The following is a 12,520-nucleotide window of genomic DNA, read 5'->3' on the forward strand; positions in this document are numbered from 1 at the left end:
TTTTCTTAATTTCACTTTCAGAATTTTCATCATTAGTGTATAGGAATACAAGAGATTTCTGTGCATTAAATTTGTATCCTGCTACTTTACCGAATTCATTGGTTAGCTCTAGTAGTTTTCTGGTAGCATCTTTAGGATTCTCTATGTATAGTATCATGTCATCTGCAAACAGTGACAGCTTTACCTCATTTCCAATTTGGATTCCTTTTATTTCGTTTTCTTCTCTGATTGCTGTGGCTAAAACTTCCAAAATTATGTTGAATAAGAGCGGTGAGAGTGGGCAACCTTGTCTTGTTCCTGATCTTAGTGGAAATGGTTTCAGTTTTTCACCATTGAGGACAGCGTTGGCTGTGGGTTTGTCATATATGGCCTTTATTATGTTGAGGAAAGTTCCCTCTATGCCTACTTTCTGCAGGGTTTTTGTCATAAATGGGTGTTGAATTTTGTCAAAAGCTTTCTCCGCATCTTTTGAGGTGATCATATGGTTTTCCTCCTTCAATTTGTTAATATGGTGTATCACGTTGATTGATTTGCATATATTGAAGAATCCTTGCATTCCTGGGATAAACCCTACTTGATCACAGTGTATGATCCTTTTCATGTGCTGTTGGATTCTGTTTGCTAGTATTTTGTTGAGGATTTTTGCATCTATGTTCATCAGTGATATTGGCCTGTAGTTTTCTCTCTTTGTGACATCTTTGTCTGGTTTTGGTATCAGAGTGATGGTGGTCTCGTAGAATGAGTTTGGGAGTGTTCCTCCCTCTGCTATATTTTGGAAGAGTTTGAGAAGGCTAGGTGTTAGCTCTGCTCTAAATGTTTCATAGAATTTGCCTGTGAAGCCATCTGGTCCTGGGCTTTTGTTTGTTGGAAGATTTTTTTTTTTTTTTTTTTTTTGCGGTATGCGGGCCTCTCACTGTTGCGGCCTCTCACGTTGCGGAGCACAGGCTCTGGATGCGCAGGCTCAGCGGCCATGGCTCATGGGCCTAGCCGCTCTGCGGCATGTGGGATCTTCCCAGACCGGGGCACAACCCCATGTCCCCTGCATTGGCAGGTGGACTCTCAACCACTGTGCCACCAGGGAAGCCCTGTTGGAAGATTTTTAATCACAGTTTTCAATTTCAGTGCTTGTAATTGGTCTGTTTATATTTTCTATTTCTTCCTGGTTCAGTCTTGGAAGGTTGTGCTTTTCTAAGAATTAGTCCATTTCTTCCAGGTCGCCCATTTTATTGGCATATAGTTGCTTGTAGTAATCCCTCATGATTCTTTGTATTTCTGCAGTGTCACTTGTTACTTCTCCTTTTTCATTTCTAATTCTGTTGATTTGAGCCTTCTCCCTTTTTTTCTTGATGAGTCTGGCTAGTGGTTTATCAGTTTTTTTACCTTCTCAAAGGACCAGCTTTTAGTTTTATTGATCTTTGCTATTGTTTTCTTCATTTCTTTTTCAGTTATTTCTGATATGATCTTTATGATTTCTTTCCTTCTGCTAACTTTGGTGTATTTTTGTTTGTTCTTCCTTCTCTAATTGCTTTAGGTGTAAAGTTAAGTTGTTTATTTGAGATGTTTCTTGAGGTAGGATTGTATTGCTATAAACTTCCCTCTTAGAACTGCTTTTGCTGTGTCCCATAGGTTTTGGGCCATTGTGTTTTCATTGTCATTTCCTCTTTGATTTCTTCAGTGATCTCTTGGTTATTTAATAGTGTATTGTTTAGCCTCCATGTGTTTGTATTTTTTACAGATCTTTTCCTGTAATTGATATCTAGTCTCATAGCATTGTGGTCGGAAAAGATACCTGATATGATTTAAAGTTTCTTAAATTTACCAGGGCTTGATTTGTGACCCAAGATATGATCTGTCCTGGAGAATGTTCCATGAGCACTTGAGAAGAAAGTGTATTCTGTTGTGTTTGGATGGGATGGCCTATAAATATCAATTAGTCCATCTTGTTTAATGTATCATTTAAAGCTTGTGTTTCCTTATTCATTTTCATTCTGATTGATGTGTCCATTGGTGAAAGTGGGGTGTTAAAGTCCCCTACTATTATTGTGCTACTGTCGATTTCCCCTTTCATGGCTGTTAGCATTTGCCTTATGTTTTGAGGTGCTCCTATGTTGGGTGCATAAATATTTACAAGTGTTACATCTTCTTCTTGGATTGATCCCTTGAACATTATGTAGTGTCCTTCTTTGTCTCTTGTAACAGTCTTTATTTTAAAGCCTATTTTGTCTGATATGAGTATTGCTACTCCAGCTTTCTTTTGATTTCCATTTGCATGGAATATCTTTTTCCATCCCCTCACTTTCAGTCTGTATGTGTCCCTAGGTCTGAAGTGGGTCTCTTGTAGACAGCATATATATGGGTCTTGTTTTTGTATCCATTCAGCCAGTCTATGTCTTTTGGTTGGAGCATTTAATCCATTTACATTTAAGGTAATTATCTCTATATATCTTCCTATTACCATTTTCTTAATTGTTTTGGATTTGTTTTTGAGGTCCTTTCTTCTCTTGTGTTTCCTGCCTAGAGAAGTTCCTTTAGCATTTGTTGTAAAGCTGGTTTGGTGGTGCTGGATTCTCTTAACTTTTGCTTGTCTGTAAAGGTTTTAATTTCTCCGCTGAATCTGAATGAGATCCTTACTGGGTAAAGTAATCTTGGTTGTAGGTTCTTCCCTTTTATCACTTTAAATATGTCGCGCCACTCCCTTCTGGCTTGTAGAGTTTCTGGTGAAAGACCAGCTGTTAACCCTTTGGGGATTCCCTTGTATGTTATTTGTTGCTTTTCCCTTGCTGCTTTTGATATTTTTTCTTTGTTTTTAATTTTTGATAGTTTGATTAATATGTGTCTTAATGTGTTTCTCCTTGGATTTATCCTGTATGGGACTCTCTGCGCTTCTTGGACTTGATTGACTATTTCCTTTCCCATATTAGGGAAGTTTTCAACTATAATCTCTTCAAATATTTTCTCAGACCCTTTCTTTTTCTCTTCTTCTGGGATCCCTATAATTCGAATGTTGGTGTGTTTAGTGTTGTCCCAGAGGTCTCTGAGACTGTCCTCAATTCTTTTCATTCTTTTCTCTTTATTCTGCTCTGCAGTAGTTATTTCCACTATTTTACCTTCCAGGTCACTTATCCATTCTTCTGCCTCAGTTATTCTGCTATTGATTCCCCCTAGAGAATTTTTAATTTCATTTATCGTGTTGTTCATCATTGTTTGTTTGCTCTTTAGTTCTTCTAGGTCCTTGTTAAACGTTTCTTGTATTTTCTCCATTCTGTTTCCATGATTTTGGATCATCTTTGCTATCATTACTCTGAATTCTTTCAGGTGGACTGCCTGTTTCCTCTTCATTTGTTTGGTCTGGTGGGTTTTTACCTTGCTCCTTCATCTGCTGCATATCTCTCTATCTTCCCATTTTTCTTAACTTACTGTGTTTGGGGTCTCCTTTTCACAGGCTGCAGGTTTGTAGTTCCCTTTGTTTTTGGTGTCTGCTTGTGTAGGCTTCCTGGTGGAGGGGACTGGTGCCTGTGTTCTGGTGGGTGGGGCTGAATCTTGTCCTTCTAGTGGACAGGGCTGCGTCTGGTGGTGTGTTTTGGGGTGTCTGTGAACTTATTATGATTTTAGGCAGCCTCTCTGCTAACAGGTGGGGTTGTGTTCATGTCTTGCTAGTTGTTTGGCATGGAGCTTCCAGCACTGAAGCTTGGTGGCTGTTGGGCGGCTGGGTCTTAGTGTTGAGACGGAGATCTCTGGAAGAGCTCTCGCTGATTGATATTGCTCAGGGCTGGGAGGTCTCTGGTGGTCCAGTGTCCTGAACTCAGCTCTCCCACCTCAGAGGCTCAGGCCTGACACCAACCAGAGCACCAAGACCCTGCCAGTCACATGGCTCAGAAGAAAAGGGAGAAAAAAAAAATTATAAAATAAAATACTTAAAATAAAAAATTATTAAAATAAAAAATGTAAAAGAAAAAGAGAGCAACTAAACCGATAAACAAATCCACCAATGATAATAAGCGCTAAAAACTATACTAAGATAAACATAAAAATCAGAAACAAGTCTGTCGCAGACAACAAACCCCAAGTTCACAGTTGCTCCCAAAGTCCACCGCCTCAATTTTGGGATGATTTGTTGTCTATTCAGGTATTCCACAGATGCAGGGTACATCAAGTTGATTGTGAGCATTTAATCCACTGTTCCTAATGCTGCACAGAGAGATTTCCCTTTCTCTTCTTTGTTCGCACAGCTCCTGGGGTTCAGCTTTGGTTTTGGCCCCGCCTCTGCGTGTAGGTTGCCCTCGCCTCTGCGTGTAGGTTGCCCTCACACTTCTGTTCTCGCCCAGACACGACGGGGTGAAAGCAGCGGCTGACTAGGGGGCTGTGGCTCATTTAGGCTGGGGGGAGGGAGGGGTACGGAATGTGGGGTGAGCCTGCGGTGGCAGAGGCCAGTGTGATGGTGCAACAACCTTAGGTGCACTGTGTGTTCTGTTGGGGAAGTTGTCCCTGGATCATGGGACCCTGGCAGTGGCGGGCTTCACAGGCTCCCAGGATGGGGGCGGCGGGGGGGGCAGTGTGTGGATAAGTGACCTGTGCTTGCACACAGGATTTTTGGTGGCTGCAGCAGCAGTGTTAGCGTTTCATGCCCGTCTCTGGTGTCCAAGCTGATAGCCACAGCTCGCACCCATCTCTGGAGCTCATTTAGGCGGTGCTCTGCCTTCTGTGGGCAGACAGGGAAGGAATCCGCTCTCCTCGAGCACCCTGAAGCAGTGGTCTCTTGCCTCTTAGGCGGGTCCAGAGCTTTTCCCGGACTCCCTCCCCTTCAGGCTGTGTTCACACAGCCAACCCCACTCCTCTCCCTGGGATCTGACCTCTGAAACCTGAGCCTCAGCTCCCAGCCCCCACCTGCCCTGGCAGGTGAGCAGACAAGCCTCTCGGGCTGCTGAGTGTTGGTTGGCACTGATCCTCTGTGCAGGAATCTCTCCGCTTTGCCCTCTGCACCCCTGTTGCTGTGCTCTCCTCCACGGCTCTGAAGCTCCCCCCCACCCACACCCTCATCTCCGCCAGTAAAGGGGCTTCCTAGTGTGTGGAAACTTTTCCTCCTTCACAGCTCCCTCTCAGAGGTGCAGGTCCCTTCCCTATTCTTTTGTCTTTGTTTTTTTCTTTTTCTTTTGCCCTACCCAGGTACGTGGGGATTTTCTTTCCTTTTGGGAAGTCTGAGGTGTTCTGCCAGTGTTCAGTAGGTGTTCTGTAGGAGTTTTTCCACATGTAGATGTATTTTTGATGTATTTGTGGGGAGGAAGGTGATCTCCACATCTTACTCCTCTGCCATCTTGAAGGTCTCCCCTCTATTTGATGAGTTTCAGTTAATTGCACTTATTATTATTTGTGTGTGCCTCAACTGTTCCATTTTTGACTAATGGGAGCCCCTTGGTTTGATTCCTTTTTATACAACTCCAGTAGTCTTTGATAGTCCTTGCTTTCTGGTATGATGTTTTTTCTAGACTTATATTGTGTTTTTCCTGTGCTAGACTTGGAATTAACCATTTCTCTAAGGAGTCCTGGTTCCTTTAATTGAAATATGATATTTAGAGACTACAGCCTGGGCACCTGGGGTGCTCATTGCTATTGGGTTGGTTGTTGTTTATAGACCTTTTCAGAGGACAGAGCTAGGAGTTATTTTCTTTTTTAAAGAGATGATATATTTGTATTGATATTATCAATTCAAAATGTTCAATTGTAGGGCTTTTCTTATTTAATTATTTTTTTTTTGCGGTACGCGGGCCTCTCACTGCTGTGGCCCCTCCTGCCGCGGAGCACAGGCCCCGGACGTGCAGGCTCAGCGACCATGGCTCATGGGCCCAGCTGCTCCGCAGCATGTGGGATCTTCCCGGACTGGGGCACAAACCCGTGTCCTCTGCATCGGCAGGCGGATTCTCAACCACTGCACCACCAGGAAAGCCCTTTTCTTATTTTTTTTATTTTTGTATTTGTCCTTTTTTTTTTAGGTGCTGAAAATCTTGGTTCCTAACAACATTAGAAGTACTTATTTACTTTTTATATATCTAAAAATATGTTACTGAAAATATTTTTAGATTTTTATGGGATTTTGTCCTTAAGGTGTAGTACAATAGAAATATACAGTTAGATTGCTATGTTTTACAGTAACTTGAAATAATTTCTTGCTGTATCGTTAAGCTATCAACTTGCCATAGAGGTAGGTTATTTGTTTCATTTTGTGGCCAAATTGTTGCTTTTTAAAACTTCAGTTTAATTTTGTTTTATATTTAGGTAAAAAATTTACATGGGTCCAATGACAAATCTACAAAACAAGCTACATTTAAGAAGTCTAACTTTTATTTCTGCCCCATCTACTCTGTTCCCTTTGTCCTCCTCTAGTTTTGGTTATCTTTTCATATATTTATACAATATATACATACACACACACACACAACACACATATACATACATTCACATGCTCCCTTTTAAAGATAAAAAATAGCATACTATACCCTCTGTTTTTTCTGTATGTTGGCCTTTTCACTTAGTATATTCCAGAGATCACTTCAGAGCAGTATATAGATAAATTTCTCATTTCTTTTCATAACTACATATTGCTCAATTGTGTGGATATGTCATAGTTCATCGGGGTTGTTTCTAGACTTTTGTCCATGTGTTTTCTCACTTTTGCTAGTGTGTCTTTAGGTAGATTCTTAAAAGTGGGATGACTAGGCCAAAGGCTGAATGCAAGCAGGTACTGCCAAATTCCCCTCCACAGCACTTGTACTATGTTGCATTCCCATCAGCAGTGTCTGAGAGTGCCTGTTGTCCCATAGCCTTGCCAACGGAGTATATTGTCCAATTTAGGGGTTTTTTGTCACTTTAATGGGTAAGAAATTGTCACTTAGTTTTTTTTTTTTTTTTAATTTTATTTATTTACTTTTGGCTGTGTTGGGTCTTCGTTTCTGTGCGAGGGCTTTCTCTAGTTGTGGCAAGCGAGGGCCACTCTTCATCGCGGTGCACGGGCCTCTCACTATCGCGGCCTCTCTTGTTGCGGAGCACAGGCTCCAGACGCGCAGGCTCAGTAGTTGTGGCTCACGGGCCTAGTTGCTCCGCGGCATGTGGGATCTTCCTGGACCAGGGCTTGAACCCGTGTCCCCTGCATTGGCAGGCAGATTCTCAACCACTGCGCCATCAGGGAAGCCCTGTCACTTAGTTTTAATGAGCATCACTGTGAGTGAGGTCACTGTCTTTTCATATGATTATGGGCAAATTGCCTTTTTCCTAGGTGTATACAATCTGTTTACATCTCTAGGCCTCTTCTTTTGACCATATTCAGTAGTTGGGAATCTTCATCCTTTGAGGATGACTGAGATATTTTGAAGAGCAAAAAGTCCCTAAAGTTATTTGGTGAATGAAATTGTTGGGTTTTTGCTCTCAGGTGGAGCAGCTGGGACTGGCTGGGCATCTTTCCTTATGAGTACAGTCCCAGGGCTTCTCCATATGGTCTTTCTGCATGAGCTAGTTTCGGCTTCCTCACAGCATGGTGACCTCGGAGCAGTCAGACTGTTTACATAACTACTCCGAGCTCCAGCACATGTCCCAGCTGAAAAGGCAGAAGCTGTATTACCTCTCGTGACCTAGCCTTGGAAGTCATGTGGTGTCATTTCTCCTGCCTTCATTTGCTTACAAGTGAGTCACCAACCTGCCCAGATTCAAAGGGAGGGAATTAGACACCATCCCTTGATGAAAGAACAGCAGGGTTCTAGAAGAGCATGGCAGTTTTAAGAACTGTTAAGGGTCTGATATTTTACCTGACAAGTTGGCCTGTGACAGTGTCTTGGAAGCTGGTTAAGACATGAAACTCCTGGGTCAGAAACAAAGGACTTGAGCACTGTGGCACAGCAAGCCTCGTGCGAGTTAGCATTTTCATCAGTTCCCTTTTTCCCCAAGTCTCACAGGGGTGACGCAGATGGGTCCAGGTTCCTGCGCCCACAGTAGATGGCGTTACAGGAGATTTCTGTGCCTACGAATCCACTGAAGCTCTTCTCCCAAAGAGCGATATAGTAAATGCAGAGTCAGCCCTCATTGCCCTTGGCCTCTCTGCAGCTTTCAGCGCTGTCTTGATCTGGCTAATCTCCTCTGCCCACACCCTCCTCCCCACTTTGGAAATCGACCTTCTCCCTGAGTTTTCCCGCCCCCGCCACTGGTGAGTTTCCCTTCTACCTCTGATTGCATCTTCTCTGCCTCATTCTCCCTTTCAGGCTCCTCTTTCCTGGTTTCCCTTCACGCCCCTCCCATAGGTGTGTGGCTCTTCATGCCCTGTCCTGGCTCCCTTTCCTCATTCAGCATGCTCACTGCTGGGGAATCGTCACATTTCCAACTGCTCGAGTGCCTTAGCTCAGGGCCTCCTTAATGTTCACCTTTGAACAGCCTCCCATCGACCTTCCTGCATGTGGGGCATCCTGATGGTGAGGCAGGCATCCCCCTCCTCTCTCGTTGTCCCGTGCTTGTCTCTCCCTTAACCACAGGCTCAGCTGAAGTTTCAGATTTCTCAGCCAGTGAACAACCTTCTTTTCTCCCTTCCTTCCTTCCTTTCCACCAATATTCTTCAGCACCCACTTGGGCGGTAGGAGGCACTCTTTTAGATATCGTAGCAGTGAACGAGGCTCTGCTTTTGGAGCTTACATTCAGGTTGGGTGTAATGGTGATGGGCATAGAAGTAAATCACCAAAGTAATTTCAGATATTTGTAAGCACCATGAAAAAAACCAAGGTAATGAAATAGATGGAGCTTGGGTTAGGGTGAAGGCTAACAGATTGTGTGGTCGGGGTAGGCCTCTTTGAGGAAGTGGTATGTGAGTTAAACTGTGAGTGAAAAGCAGGGCTGGCCTTGTGAACATTAGGGGCCAGCGTGCTCCTGGACAGCCACCAGCAAGTGCAAAGGCCCTGAGGCCGGAATGAGCTTGATGTGATGGAGGCACAGAATGAGGCCACAGTGATTAGAGGGAACTAAGAGAGGGGAATAGTAGGAGAGGATATGTGTAGGGATGGAATATGTAGTAGTACCTTGTGGGTGACGGGCAGGAGTGTGGACTTCATTCCCGGGGCAGTGCGAGCAGGGCTGGGATTACTCCCATGGAGGGTCTGAGCCTCTCGTTTACTTCTGACCTTTCCTTTCTTCAGTCATTCCTCACATTCCTGCCAGGATCTTTCTGGAGCATGGATGTGATCCTGTCACTCAGACCCCCAAATGTTTCATGAGTTCTGTTTCCCACTGGACAAATGATGAAAATTTTCAGCATGGCCTTCTAGGCCCTTGGGCCTCTGGCTTGAACCTTCTATCCCTACCATCTCCACACTCTTGACCCTCACTGCTTCCTAGGCCTGCCCTTTCCTTTCTTCTTTATGTCTTTAGTCTTGCTTGCTCAGATGGAACATTTTACCTTCACATTTGCTCATCGCACAAATCCAACTCCAAAGCCACACTCTCTGCAAAACCTCCTAACCGCCCTAGGTTCTCCCCAGGGTAGAACCAATCTCTGTTCCCCTACTTCCCTATTTTTCTTCTTTTTCTTCTAATCATTATTTCCACTGCTCTCTGGTCAGCCTTGGGTGCACGTGCACGGGTCCGTCCTTCTGCAGGAATGAGGGCTTCCTGGGGGCAGAAATTTTGTCCTGCTCATTGTCTGAGAAATAGGAGCTCCATTAATGTTTTCTGAGATTGACAAGATAGGCAAACACCAGTTTGTTATTCTCTCTTGCATTCAAAGAAGATGGTGGGCTGTTGCTTGGCTGTAACACAGTGGGGTTTCGGGCACGGCTCCACGGGCATTTAGCTGTGTGGTTGTACGGTCACATAACTGTGTGCTGCAGTGACCTCATGACTGCTTTGCTACATGACCACATAACTGCATAATCGCATGGCTGTGCAGTTGTTTAGCTGCATGAGTATATGGAAGCATAGCTAGCCGGCCACAATTTGCACAGCTGCATGGCTGGCCAGCCACTTTGCCATATGGCTGTGTGGCTGCATGGCCGTGTGGTTCCATTGCTTTGACAGAAAAACTTCCCTTTGCTTTTCTATGAATTGCATCAAGATTTCTACCAACATTCTGAGGTTGGTTGGGTTTTCCATAGGGAAGCCATTGGCATTTGGGGTGGGGCTGCTGTGTGCAGTCATAACCATTAACCCTGCCACCAAATTGCAGTATGGTTCTCATCATCAAGACAACCCAAAACGTCCCCGTGCCTTTCCATACTCCCCATCTCCACATCTGTTAAGACCGCTAGATCATGAGGACAGGGGAGTAAGGTGAAGGAAAAGTTACAAAGAAATTGTACGGTGCTTTGTGACCACCTGGAGGGGTGGGATAGGGAGGGTGGGAGGGAGGGAGACGCAAGAGGGAAGAGATATGGGAACATATGTATATGTATAACTGATTCACTTTGTTATAAAGCAGAAACTAACACACCATTGTAAAGCAATTATACCCCAATAAAGATGTTAAAAAAAAAATTGTACTCATCAGAAAAAGCTTAGAGCTGAAAGGGATCCACGTAATCGTTAAGCACAAGTCCTGAAGTCTTTATGAGATAATCAAGACCTGCGAGCTTAAGGGCCTTGCCTGAAGTCCCACAGCTTGTCAGCCACAGGACCCAAACTAGAAAGCATTTTTAAAATCTGTGATCTGTAAAATAGGGATTTACTTTTTTTGTTTTGGCCGTGCTGTGCGGTTTGCGGGATCTTAGTTCCCCAACCAGGGATCGAACCCGGGCTCCCATCAGTGGAAGCACAGAGTCCTAACCGCTGGTCTGCCAGGGAAGTCCCTACTTGTTTTTATATAACAAATACTTGTGTATTTTACTTACTTTGGGCCAGATACTGTTCTAACCACATAACAAAACTCACTGAATATTTGTAGCAACCCTATGAGGTCAGATTACACCCACTTTGCAGATGAGGCCACACAGCACTTACTTTCTTTATGCCACTTAAAAAAAAAATACAACGCACCCCCAGAATGTCATGGGGAGGATCAAGTTGTGTAATATATGTCAAAGACTCAGCTCTCGGTAGTGCTCAGTAAACGCCAGCCATCGTTCATGACGGCTGTGACTTTGTCCCCCTGTGCTCCTCCCCGTGCCCTTCCCTCCTCTAGGTTATACAATTTCAGCTTCAGAGGTGCTAGATCTAACTGTTGTCCGAGTAGGGCCGCCATTGTTTTTTCCCTGAAACGACACACATTGTGGGTACAGGACACAGATATATCTTGGGAGAGGAGGTCATCTTTTCACAAGTGCCTTTAGGGACCCAGAATTTAAACTTCTGCCACTCCGTGTCATGCTTGGTTCTTAGAATCCACTTGCTTCTGTAATTACAGAAGCACTTGTTTCCACCCGTCTCTGCCCCTGAAACGCTCAGGGCTACCCCGTGGTTGTTTTTGTTCAGAGAGTGAGAGAACAAGAGGCGAGGGAGGCAGATAAAAAAGGAGGTAGAAACTACATATTCATCACTGAAGAGAGAGCCCTGCTTTCCCAGACTTCTTTTTTCAGGCCTCAGGAATACTTTCTTTGTTGCCAGGGACCTCCTTGAATCAGGGCTTGAAATGAAGATGTTGTCGCAGGGGAGCACCTGAAAACAGATTCCATGTTTTGGAATATGGGCAGGACACTTGGCAAGCAGGTTCTCCCATTGCCAGCAGGTTGGGGAGAGGGAGCTAGTGATTTATTGTTATCCAGAAAGATCCAATTTTAGTTTTTAAATCTCCAGAGTGGTTTATTCAGATAAATATATTTGAATGTGTCTCTGGTTTGTTGAATTTGTTCAAACCCAATGAACACATTAACCATTAATGAGGTGCTTGGGCATCTTTGAAAGCCTGGTAATAATCCTCTTAAGAGAAGATCATATCTATTTAATCTCTTTCTCTGTGTGTAATGCTGAATACAGCATCTAAAGTGGATTTATACTCCACAATGCCCAAAGTGACTTAGCTTACTACAGTCACAGATACATTAAGGATGCTTACATCCAAATGCAAGTCTTACAGGTTAATTCGAATGGTTGGTTCATAAGACAAATTGAGAATCTAGTTCTGGATGAAATGTAATCCTTTTGCCCCTATGAATCTCTTGACTCCACAATTATGCCTCAAATGATGTCATGAATATTTATTTATTTTGTTACCTAAGTTTTAATTTTCTTTGGTGCAGGTTTTGCTATTGGGATGATATAGAAATAGACATTACTGAAGGGCTTGAGACTAAGGCGAACCAATTATTGACATCCTCCTAGTCATCGAAGTGTCCCTACTTTTTACCCTAAAAAATGAATGAATTAATTTATTCAGCAGTTATTTAGGGAGCCCTGACAAAGTGCAAGACATGGTCCTAAGCACTCAGGATAGATCTATGAAGAGCCCTGTCCGCCGTAATAAGGATCTGAGATGTCACCCGAACAGCAGTGAGAAGCCTTGGAATTGTTATGACCAGGAGAGTAACTTGATCCAATTACGTTTTAAAATTTTTAAAATATTTTT

General features: G+C 43.7%; 1 protein-coding gene across 2 annotated transcripts in view; it reads left to right on the top strand.

The window, feature by feature from the left end:
- Window positions 1-12,520, top strand: part of BAALC (BAALC binder of MAP3K1 and KLF4) — an 88,885-nt gene that overhangs the window by 15,028 nt on the left and 61,337 nt on the right. The window contains exon 2 of one of the 2 annotated variants that reach the window (XM_065895595.1): window positions 1,169-1,177. The exons of the other annotated variant lie outside the window; for it this stretch is intronic. Coding sequence (XP_065751667.1) covers window positions 1,169-1,177 — 9 coding nt within the window. The remainder of the gene's footprint in view (window positions 1-1,168; window positions 1,178-12,520) is intronic. 2 annotated transcript variants of the gene reach the window in all.

Source organism: Phocoena phocoena, chromosome 17, assembly GCF_963924675.1.
Source record: "Phocoena phocoena chromosome 17, mPhoPho1.1, whole genome shotgun sequence".
Classification (NCBI taxonomy): Eukaryota; Metazoa; Chordata; class Mammalia; order Artiodactyla; family Phocoenidae; genus Phocoena; species Phocoena phocoena.